The sequence below is a fragment of the Phaethon lepturus genome, unplaced genomic scaffold, assembly GCF_000687285.1.
Source record: "Phaethon lepturus isolate BGI_N335 unplaced genomic scaffold, ASM68728v1 scaffold26864, whole genome shotgun sequence".
Lineage (NCBI taxonomy): Eukaryota > Metazoa > Chordata > Aves > Phaethontiformes > Phaethontidae > Phaethon > Phaethon lepturus.
This window is the reverse complement of record NW_010534527.1, coordinates 4,904-16,997: the sequence shown is the minus strand read 5'-3', so window position 1 is coordinate 16,997 and position 12,094 is coordinate 4,904. Positions and strand designations below refer to the sequence as shown.

Here is a 12,094-nt window from a genome sequence, read left to right as displayed (position 1 = left end):
CTCCAGATAACTGTTACAGTTTTTGTGATTTGCAAGCTACAACTGGTGGAAACTGCAGATCTGAAAAAACATGTGCATTAAAAAAAAAAGCATATTCACATTCATTTCACCAGTATGTTTTCTTTAGGTTTAAGAAGCCCCATTTCACATGGTACCCTTGAAAGTTCTCAAATCTTTATGTAGACATGAAGTCACAGCAGAAGGCTTTCTTAAAAAGTAATTTCAATAAAATTGTTCAGATTCTCTAATGTGAATATTGGTAGTGTACATATACATATTATATAGATAAATACGGTATATATTTATATTTTTCAGGTCAGTCTGTTGACGGTATAGAACTATCTTCTGTGCCATGTGTTTTTATCAGAAAAAAAATGCCAGTTGTGATTGTTCAGATTAAAATAGAATTCAACAGTCTCAATTTCTTGAGAAAATTAATATTAGGAATATTATTGCTGATTTACCTAAGAACCACAACTATGGGAATTACAGGTGCATAATGCTGCTTAACCATGGAAGGAGTCTGAATTCAGCAACTAGCATTCCAACTCAGAAATTTAGCATAAAATGATTTTTAAAAGTGTTATTCAGTGCCACTGATATCAAAAGCATTTTATCTTTCTGATGTCAAATTTGAATTCTTATATGATGCTACTCAAAACATTTGTATCTTGCTTTAACAATGATTTGGTGTTCTCTCTGTGTACAAGGTGTGTGCATTTGATTTTTCTAACGATAATATAACAATATTCTGTAACTTTAATTTATTAATTTGAGTGCTAAGGTTATTTATTAAGTAGTTCTCTGCTTATGGTGAAGATCTAGGTGTCTTTGACTACCAGTCTCCAATGAGATCTTATATTCCGATTAGGCAAGTTCAAATAACTTGTGTTTAATAGGTTTAATGCAAGATATACATGGTTGGTCAAAGACATATCTGAAAAATCTTTTCTTCTTATAAATAGTGAAAACTATCATGACTCAGTTTTGCAAATGATGTCCTTTGCATTTACCTACCAAAGCATAACTTGACTTTGGCCTTCAGCAAGTGATAGGTATCACAAATATACTGCTTTTCTCTAAATATCTAGTTGAAAAATACACATACACTAAAGAGGCATTTCTAGCAGAAATGTCCTTGACTTTTGGTACTGGGAAATGTTTTAACGAAGGCTTCCACTATTCCAATGCAAGTGCAATATGAAGTTATCTTCCTATTTTATGAAACTTATCAAGAGGCAAATTCAATAGACACAATTCCTGTGTAAAGGCAAAGTTTGTGCCAGAGTCAGGATTTAGCCTTCAGCATTCCAAGGTCTTCTCTAGCACCAGGATCTCAAATCAAATGTTCAGATTTGATTCACAAAGGCCAAGAGTCAGCAGGATAAGTCTAGGTTAAATACCTGCCTACCATAAAGTAGTCAATACTTAAATCTACTTAAAATTTCATTTGGTTTTAAGAATCTGCTAAGTTAAAAAAATTTGTTAAATTACAACCAAACTGACTAAAGGATTCACTTAGAATCCATTCAGGTGGGATCATTATATTAAAATTCTTAAATAATTTTCTTGTACCTTCTGCTTTGAAATATGGTGAAGTTGCAGCTTGGGAAGTTTGGTTTTGGTTGATCTCAAGAACGAAAATGATTGAGGCACCTAAGACTGATCATGTGATCTGTGCAATAAAATACACTTGATTCTGTTATCAAGATACTCAGAAGCCAAGCTAAGACATTAGTGAACCAAATGCTTCTGATCGATTTTTATTGCAGACAGTTATTAGTTGGTATTTCTAGGTCTGGCTGGGAGCTGAGAGAAAAGGAAAGAAATTAAATGCTGCATTGCAACCCAAATTCATATGGCACTGGGGTTAGTGGAATTCTTAAAACTTGGGTTGTCCTTGTACTAGGTTGGAAATTGCAAGGAAAGGTGATGAGATCTTAACAGTCCAAAGCAGTATCCATACAAATGACTTTATTTAAGAGCACCCATGTCTCACCATATTCCAGTTTGAAGTATCTCAGTTGCCACCTTTTTTATCATGTGTAACACTTGTCATTCCATGCTCCCACCTCCCTACAGCCATGTCCTGGAAAGTTTTTAAGTGTGGTATCACTAACTGTAAGAGAAGGCCTCTTTTGTACTTCGAATGTTGTATATCACTTCAGTAAGAGCCAGGTGCCTATATCTGTTAGGTGCCTTCAAAAATCCCACCTGCTGCCTATGTCTGTTTTGGATTCCTAAATATCCTGTCAGTATATGCCTGGAAAAATGTGACGAGATATGGGTGTATAAATGAAGGCACTAAACATACACTAAAATAAGCATCTAAATTTTTTTACCATTGTCCTAGATGTAGCTTTAATAACTTAGCAGCCACTTAGGTGCATGTTTTGGAAATCAAAGCAAGTGGCAAGGAGACAAGACACAAGATGAAACAGCTTGATAGAAATATTAAATTCCTGAGACTACGTTTCACAAACTGTGCCTCCAGAAAAATGTGGTTATTTTAAACTGCTCTGTCAGCACAGACAGTTTGCCCAACTCAGCATGCCCACTGATGATGCAAAGGTTACACTCAGCTTGATCAGATGCAGTTGGTCCTAGGTAGTGGCAGTGCCTTTGGGCTGCAAGAATGCCCGGCTGCTGCAATGGGCCAGGAGATCCTGTCTGGCCAGGTGTGATGATCCAGAGGGTTTTCTAAGTCACTGGGAACCAAATGATCTCAAAGTTGTCCAGAAGGAAGGGCACATAGGCGAAGCAATGCTCCTTTTGTGGATCCTGCCATTGCTTTTTGTCACTGTCGCTCTGGTAGATTTGGCTTTCCCCTACCTGAAAATGGTATAAAAACTGTATAGCCACTTGGAGGTACCAGTTCCAAACCTGTTGTCATTAGAGTCAAAGACCATTTTATACTGAGCTCAACAAGAGTGAATTGAAACTGCTAGAGAGACAGGGCTCATTTCGGTGAGGAGCCAACACTGCCAGCAATTTAAGAGATGCAGAAGCTATGAGATGGGCTCAAGTGCTGTGTGATTGGCTAAAACCCAGACATCTGACAGCATAATAATTTGAGCCTTTTAATGTTTACCTTTGGTTTTAAGTCACAGAATCATAGAATAGTTTGGGTTGGAAGGGACCTTTAAAGGTTATCTAGTCCAACCCCCCTGCAATGAGTAATCCCCTCATCTTTTGGTTTTATTCTCTTTTATGCAATCACAAGGGCTAGACACTTGCTGGTGATAATTCAGTACCACGACTTCAAGAACTGGGATTTTACTGAAAGAACAGATTTACTAGACTCAGTAAAAATCACTGAGATTAGACAGTGTTATGGTATCCTTTGATATTTTCCCATGGAATAGCTGAGAAGTCAGAACTGAAACTCTAAATATCCTGCAAGACTGTCTACACTGATTTTGAGTTCTATCTGATTATCAGTTTTGATTCCAGTTGTGTTGCAACTATGTGGACTATGGGCAAAGAAAATGCATTTGACTCCTTTAAAAAATGAACCTTCAAAAGTGAACAAAATGCTTCCGATTCATTCAGATTCCAATTCTAGCATAATTATTAGGATGATAAAATTTTCCTGTGAGTCTGGCAGTGATAGACTGGACACTGAGGTACAGTCATGTTCCCAAACTGTCAGTTATTTCAGATGATTCAGAAGCAATGAAACCTCAAAAGCAGAAGACGTGATTTGAAAACTGAATTACCTTCTGACTTCAATGGAAGTTTGCTCATCTGAGGACTCATAGGTTCCCTTCGCTAATGCAAGAAGAGGAAGTTCATATTGGCCATGCCTGGGTGGAGACCGTAGGAGGAGATGCAATTTCCATGGCTTACTGCCTGCCTCCCTGCCCAGGACTTTGCACACGTGGTGAGGATAGAAGGTCATACAGATCTTCCCTCCACATCCTACAGGGTTCACAATGGGAGATAACACCGATTCTGCCAGAAACCTCTCTGCCATACATGTTCAATAGAAACTTGAGCAAAGGACGTAGTGCTGGGACCAGGATTTGAGTGCAAGATGTGCACTGTCACCGGAAGAAAACATTTACTAACAGTCTGGTAAATGTCACCTGCCAGCACTAAATCTTCTATATCCTGGGTTCATTCTTTCTCCCCTCTGTGGAGCAATATGCTCACATTTCTTATCGTCGTGGTCCCCAGGCATCATGCTGTGCAGTAAGATGAGGAGAATGTATAAAATTTATACCACAGTGTGACTGCTGCTGGCACATCAAGTGCCAGATGCCAGCTACAATGTATTCATAATAGACCTGATGCATATTTAGATATTTGTAAGCAGAAAATGCTCCATTTGAAAACCAGCAGAGTTTTGCAGCCTCCAGGAAATTTACAGCTCTAAAGGGGAAATTTGGAACTTGTGAATGTTCTGGCAACAGGTTACAAATCCACGTTCAAGCCTTTGTTCTTAGCATCCAATGTATAACTGAAGTAAGTGGCAGAACCAAGAATTTATATTGAGTAAACCATATTTGCATAAACAATGTCTAAGCTGAAGTAACAGACACACTTCCCTTTTTATCTTCCAGACCCTTTCAAAACACGCCTGCATAAAACCAAATTCAGATTTACCTTGATGTACTATCAAAAATACATGGATTTGCATGGTCTTTTTGCACAACATATGGGCAAATTTCCACTAAAAGCTCTGCGCTCGTCGGTACTGACTCGACTCGGTCGCACACAGTTGTCTGTGGACCTTGCTCACATCTGCGTTGGATGCAGCTGGAATGCGGGCAGGCCTGTGGAGAAGATAACATGGACATACAATTTACCTGCAGTTAACCATGGGCTTGGGCAGGGAGAAGGACAGGAAAAGCTGTCTTGGGAGGGAAAACCCCAGGGATAAGAAATGTGAAGCCTGGGAAGAGGAGCCAATAGGCATATAAACCACTAATGAGAATAGAGAGCTGTCACCAAATTATAAGCACGCTAACTGGTTGATAAGGGTAAAATAGAACCTTTGGGGAGCGGAACTGCAAAATCCTACGGCTCATCTCTTTTTGAGACATTTATGTTCGTAAGGCCTGATCTGTTCCTCTGCATGCTCCAACATAAGCATCTTGTATGGCTTCCACTGAGAAAAAGCAGGAATTTTGGTTTTGTCTCAGTAAGGGGGATAAGATTTCAGAACTACGTGTTTCTAGCAAAAAGCACCATACAGGGGAAAAGCTAAATAGAGAGTGTTTAAACCTTGTTTAACAACAGAACAGGCCGTGGAAACCAAAGGAAGAAAGACACTAAAGCTGGGTGACTCATTCTGCTACCTCACTTTGTGGGAGACAGCACGGATGACTCAGAAAAGGAAGGTAGCCTCAGATTTTGAGATTAAGGTGCAGATTTACATTTTATGTAGCTATTATGAAGGTCAGATAACATACAGGTCAAATGACAGCTTTTTCTAGCAGTCGTCCTTTTTCTTCCATGAGGCAAAATCCACCAAACACACCCAGGCAAATATTCATTCAAAACATGTGAAATTTTTTATTAAAAGAAGAATGTAAAGATTATAATTGGTATATATTTGTGTCTTTTGTGGCTGGATTGGTGTGATAACTGCTTCTCAGTAACGTCCTGCAGAGTTTAATCTTGAAAGAAGACAGGTTTCTTCTTTTGAGGTAAGTGTTTTTCTTCGCATTGTGTAGGCAGCAACAACAAAACAAGAAAGTTACTATTTTGCTGTAAAAGGGAGTTTGACTGTACATTGGTTATTTGTTAATATTTATTACTTTTAGAAACATTTTTAACTGAGAATTGCAGGAAAAATAATGTATGTGGAAATATTGTGATCATTTATATTCCCAATGACTTTTGTGAATATCAAGTTTTTGCCTGTCTGCTGATTGTGGTTCTGGTTATAGAGGCAAATTTTGTCTCTGAGGAAGTCCTTGAGCAACAGAATTTGGAATATAAGTGTCATTAAACTGTTTTCTGATTATTCAGTTTGTATATGATTAACCAAAGTAATAAAATATTGAGCACTACTATCAAATGGAAATGCATGTAAAGTGGGCTTCAGTCTGTTCTCCTGTGCCCAGGTTCCCTAATGGCCTAATTTGTTTTCTGGGTTTTTTATTTACCTGAAAGGATACCCGTTTTGTAGCAGAATAAATGAAATTCTACAGGGTTTACCTGGATATTGAATAGTAATAAGACAATTAACTACTCATCTCAGTAGAAACAAGGATGAAAAATACCAGAGAACCAGATGGCACATGAGGTGTTTGACCTCAGTTACACTGACTTTACACCAGAGGAGCCCCACTTACTTTGACAGAGGCAACACTGATTTACACAAGTTCGTTTTCGGCAAATGCCCTTTTCATGATGTAAGTAATGGCTTGTACAAGCCCTCTTTCTGGGCCAGATGATGTCCTCTCCTGAAAAGGTAGCTTTCCTGCCTGGCACACTGAACAGGTGAGGGTAGCCAAGGGTAGCCCCCTTCATGGGAGAGCAAGGACAAGGTCCATGCAAGAACAGCTATTTAGCGTACCGTGGAGAGCAGAAAGGCTCCACATCAGAAGGAAGCTTAGCTGGGCTGATGTTCCCCAAATCCTCTACTGCTCAAGCATCTCCTTGCAAAGGCACTTCCCTCTTACCCACCTGGAGAAAAGCTGAGCCTGGGGATGCCCTAGGAACTTACGCTGCTCGTGGGCAGAAGAAACGCAGCTCTGAGGGCAGCACGGGCACCAGCCCGCCTCTGCACGCACCTGCACGGTGCCTCCAGCCCACTTCAGGTGCCCGCTGCCCTCAGGGCTGTGGCAAGCCTCACCACTCAATGGTGGCCAAGCAGAAATCCCTAATCCCTGCTGCCATGCCCACCCCACTTGAGTTTTGCCATGAGCAGGGAGTGTCCCCAGGCCCGGGCTGGCCATGGGGTCCACAGCTCCCAGCAAAGTCAAGGTCCCAAGCTGTGCCCTTGGTTGTGTTGGTGGAGTAATGGCGCTACCCAAGGCAGATGCCAGCACAGCTCTGCTCTGCAGGGCTGGACCAGCTGCTCCCCGGACTGCAGCTTTTTAGCACCTGGCACTTTACACAGAGGTGCAGGCAGGACACCCCAAGTTCACATGCAAGTTTTCCACAGAAGGCCAAAATATTATTTTACAATTCTTTGAAAAACGACTGCTACACAACAACTTCAGTTCAAAGGTTTGAGATTTAATTAAAATTCTTCAAAATGTTTATGGTACCTAATAAGTTGAAAATACTCTGTAAGACTGTTGGCAATAAAAGACTCTTGGAAAGCATCTTGTAAAAGTTTTTTTTTTTTCCTCCTTAGGTGGTTTGATTTGCATTTCTTTCGTAATCCAGAACCAAAATAAATACTCCAATTCATGTAACAATATGAATGAAATGTTAGTCTCCGCTGTAGCTTTTGCTCCATGTAAAACCAATTGGCAAACGGAGACCTGACTGAGTTTCTTGTATGCTCAAATCAGCCTAGATGATAAAAAGCTTGGATTCTGGGATGTATTTTAAAGAATTTTCTAATATTTTAGGGTGAAAGAAGCTATTGTCCATCTTTTTCCAGCTTCAAGGATAGGGCAGCTTCCTGGTTGTTTATGGTCCACTGCTGTTAAACCCTCAACTTGTCCTACTTTAAAATTTTGCTCTGAAATCTTCCAGAATCTGTGCTTTACTTAGTAAGTCCCAGTGGGATGTACCGACTGAAGACTGTATCCACAATAGTTTTTTTTTCTATTCAGTCATAAGTACTTTGTAAATTATATTATCAGTGTTACATGTGAACTCATGAATCTTAGGAGCCTGCTTCAAGTACAGCAGGGTAGTGAATTAAGCAAATATCCCCAAAGCTCCAAAATAAGAGAAGGAAATCAAAGTAGAGTGAAAGGTTTTTGTACTGACACGCAATCACATGGCCTCCAACAATGGAGTTGCTTGCATTACTTTACTTGCATCAACTCTGACAATAGCTAAGGCTAGAATCCAGATGTTAAAACACACTGCTATAGGCATGTTCTTGGACTTTGGCTATTAAAAATATTCTTTTTTTTTCACCTAAATAATGAGAATCACGTAACATCCTTGATATTAGAATTGGTGTGGGGTTAGCTACAATGTTTTCTCAAACTGTTGTGTTGCTAAGGCCTTTCTGCTCTACAATAGCAGGGAATGACGCCACGTGCCACCACGTCATGAACTAACATTTAGAAGTATGCAAATATTTTAGCTGGCAGTTTTCAAAGACACAACTTCAGGAGAGAACATCCACACTGAAAATGCAGCCGAACAGCACTGTAAGATCTAAAAACATAAGCAAGTCATGGCAATGCAATGTCACTAGTTCTGTTTCTCACAAAGCTACAAGAGCTGCTGATCCAGCCTGTATCTGCAGTTCATATAGTTATATCATGCTTAGCTTAGTTTAGCTTTTTCTTCTTCTCTAAGTGCACTGCTTTTCAACATTTTTGGTATGAATTATTTCATATTTACTACTCTCTTTCACAGTTACTTCATTCAAACACAGATTTTCTTTGTTCTTACACTTTTCTAACAGCATAAAACATTTACAAGCAGACTGTTAACTTGTAAAAGATAATCACAATGCAAACCTCTACACTTTAAAGGCTTTTGCTACACACATTACACAACTTATACACTGTACATACTTGGGAAGAGTCTAATGCTACTGCTTTAAATGATTAAGACCAGAGTAAAGATAAGGATGAGCTCTTTCAGGCTGTGTATTAAAAAAGCCTCAACTACTTCTGATTGCGCATAGAGCAAGATTGCGCATGTCTCATAATGTCTGAGACATTAAACACAAATCTTTGAAAGAGCCCAATAAAGTTAGATGCTTACATTCTTACTGAAAGACAATGGGAACTAATCTCAGAATTTCCCATCAACCTCGACGGAAGCCTCCACCCATAAAGTACTATTGATGAAAGTACCACAGGCCACTTCCATGGGGACTTGAAGCCAGATGTTTATGAAGTCTTAACACCCCTAGGTCTCAGGGAATCCCTCTGATGCTGAACACCACCCTGTACTGAGGCTGGTAAGGCAGTGATGAACCATAAAGTTGTCTTCATAGAGGTTTCTCTGGAACAGCCTCTCAAAAGAGTAAGTCTAGGGCTCCAGGAAAGTTGGAAGGTCTTTCAAACTAAACAGGCTTTTGTTCCAGATCCAAGGCAGGGTCAGGTATAAGTGGAGATACGCCCTTCAGCATGATCCTGTTGTACCGCATCTTCCCTCTTGTATCTGCAAAAGTGCCCGGAGATGGTAGGAGTGTAGGGTCCCATTGCCAGAAAATCATCTTGTCCCACTGGCTGGATGTCTTCCCAGTGAGAATTTCTAATGCAATCCCATGCTGTGGTAGTGCCTGGAGAGAAATGCAGGAACTCCACAGGGACCCGCTTGTGGTTCATTACTTTCTGAAATGATACGTCTCCATTTGAGAACTGAAGTATCTCAGCTTAGGTAGTGCATTCACAAGGTACACAGGTTTGTACATAGGTTTGACATAAATTTTTAAATACATTGGAAATAGTAAGTAAAAATATATGCATTGAAACAGTACATACACTTGATACATGTGTATTGTTGGGTCACATTTTAACTACTTTAAATAGCAAACATATATAGCCTCTCTCAATGGTTATTTACTACTGCTTGTTTAAAGTAAGTTGTGAAATGTCACAGTGACAACTGTCATGTTGTCTTTCACTAAACACGAAAAGTTTGAATAACAGTGGAAAAAATAAAAATACTGCACTGATATGACATGTTAAAGTTCCTGTCAGTTAAAAGTTACTACTTCATATATTTTCAAATATCCCCATTGAAACACACCTATCTATTTGTATAATTTGTCACCTTACACTGTATACTGCAATACAATGTTTAGCATATTGTAAACTTTTACCAAACAACGACTTCTTAATAAGGAATTGTACAAATATACAGCTATTTATACCACATACATATAAGGCCATTAACATAACAGCAAGATACGTACAGAGAACTATAATCACCAACATATGTAATGAGCTTTTCTCCCAGTCGGCAATAATCGGGCTCATTTTCCGATCATCATCAGTGTTTAGTGAATGCTGAAGTTTGTAACAGGTTTTCTTAATGTCTCACAAAATCAGGCAGGCAGTGCCAAATGCAACCCCGTCATGCAATGCCATCGTGGTACACAATGTCATTAGATGGGCATGGACTCTGCCCTGGCTGTTGGGTAGCATGAAAGGTTTTTTCTGAATCAGGTGTGTTACTGAATGAACACACAAGGCAAATGATTGTTGATAAATAAGTCCTCAAAGTTAAGTAAGTGGTTAGTGTTTTGCCATGTGACTTAAGTGCATGAATGCTTAAACTACATTTGTAGTTCAAAAGCCACAGAAAGGTACTTGTCTCAAGGAATCCTTTACTTACAGAAGTTTCCATTGTGAAATGAAGATTCATTTTTCTCAGCAATACACGAGGGAACATTCATTGGTGGGAAATCTTCCTTTGGCTTCTGGGTATTGCTGCTGCTGGATTTACTTCGACTGTGATCTGGCGTGGGCTGAATAGGCAAAGATCTGGCCACCTTGGATTTCACCAGGCAGCCACAAACAAGGCGAAAGAAAGCTCGACGCATTTCCTTACTGGCCAGAGTGTAGATGATTGGGTTCATCGCAGAATTTATGACTGCCAGAGCAATAAACCAGTTGGCTTTGTACAAGATAGAGCACTCCTTGACTCTGCAGGCAACATCGATGAGGAACAGGATGAACAGTGGAGACCAACAGGCAATGAAGACACTAACAACGATCACGACAGTCCTAAGGAGCGCCATGGACCGCTCCGAGTTATTGTGGTTAGTGACATTACGACTGCTGGACTTTACTAGGATGTAGATACGGGCATATAGGATGACAATAGCAACCAAAATGGCTATGAAGATACTAATGCAGAACACAACATACTTCTTGGAGTACAGAGGCAAAATTGTTGAGCAATCTGTTAAGTTGTTTATACAGTTCCAGCCAAGGATGGGTAAGGCACCCAAGGAAATCGAAATAAGCCAGCACGTACCAATGAGAAGAAACACTCTGTATTTTTTATTTGCATCATAAGGCCTCATTTTAATCATGGTCAAATGCCGCTCAATAGCTATGGCTAGTAAGCTGAAAGTGGAGGCTCCCAGGGCAACAAACATACTGCCTTCCCTAATGAACCAGATTGTGGAGGACAAACTCAGAGTTTTCTTCCCAGACATAAGAATGTTCACTTTGTAAACAATCCCAGCTAAAAGATCACAGAGAGCTAGATTGCCAATAAAAAAGTACATACGGTTGTGAAATTTATTGTTTTTCCATATGGCAATCAACACCATCAAGTTTTCCAGGACTATGAAACTACATAAGATCAGAAATGCAATAGTGGTCAGGTCTATGTTATCAGTTGCCTTTTCCCTTAAAATAAGCTTTCCTGTGTAGTTATAATGCAGTACGATCAGAGAGTCCATCTCTTCATTTACTTGAGGGCCCACAAATGCATCAGGTGACATGGTAACTGTTGCCATCATTTGTTCACCTGGACTTTCCTTCTTTAGTACCACGAGAATTTAGTTCCAATAATTTTCCACAAGAGGGAGATCAAGCCACGCTCATCCAAGCACTCCTCTGGGCAGGCAGTGGGAATCCCCAGCTCCAGCAAGCCTCGCATATTAATTCGGGAGAGTGGCTGGCAAACCAGATTCTGAAAATAAAAACAACAAATGCAACATAAATCTCACTGTCTTCCCATGTCACCCACGGTCTATGTGGGTGCTCAAGCTACAGCATACACCCAGGAGCTGAGAAGGACGCTGACTACAACGGGACACCAAGGTCTAGCATTGCTGCGTGCTTATCAAGGTCACTGTGGGTAAGCTGTGGGTCCTGCTCTGCACAGATGCAGCTCTGCTGCGGAAATAGGAAGGCAATGTGGAGAACTCCTCATAGGTGTTTTCTCCTACAGAATTTCCAGGCGGAAAAAAACCCAGAGGGGCAGTGAGAAGTAAATGGTCCCAGCAAGCCCCAGTGTGCACAGCAACCGGCTC

At 40.2% G+C, this 12,094-nt stretch overlaps 1 protein-coding gene across 1 annotated transcript; it reads right to left on the bottom strand.

The window, feature by feature from the left end:
• Positions 1-10,432: 10,432 nt before the first annotated feature.
• On the bottom strand, positions 10,433-11,578 carry S1PR3 (sphingosine-1-phosphate receptor 3). Its single transcript, XM_010285562.1, has one exon. It carries the CDS (start codon positions 11,576-11,578, stop codon positions 10,433-10,435), a length of 1,146 nt encoding a protein of 381 aa, XP_010283864.1.
• Between the last annotated feature and the right edge of the window lie 516 nt (positions 11,579-12,094).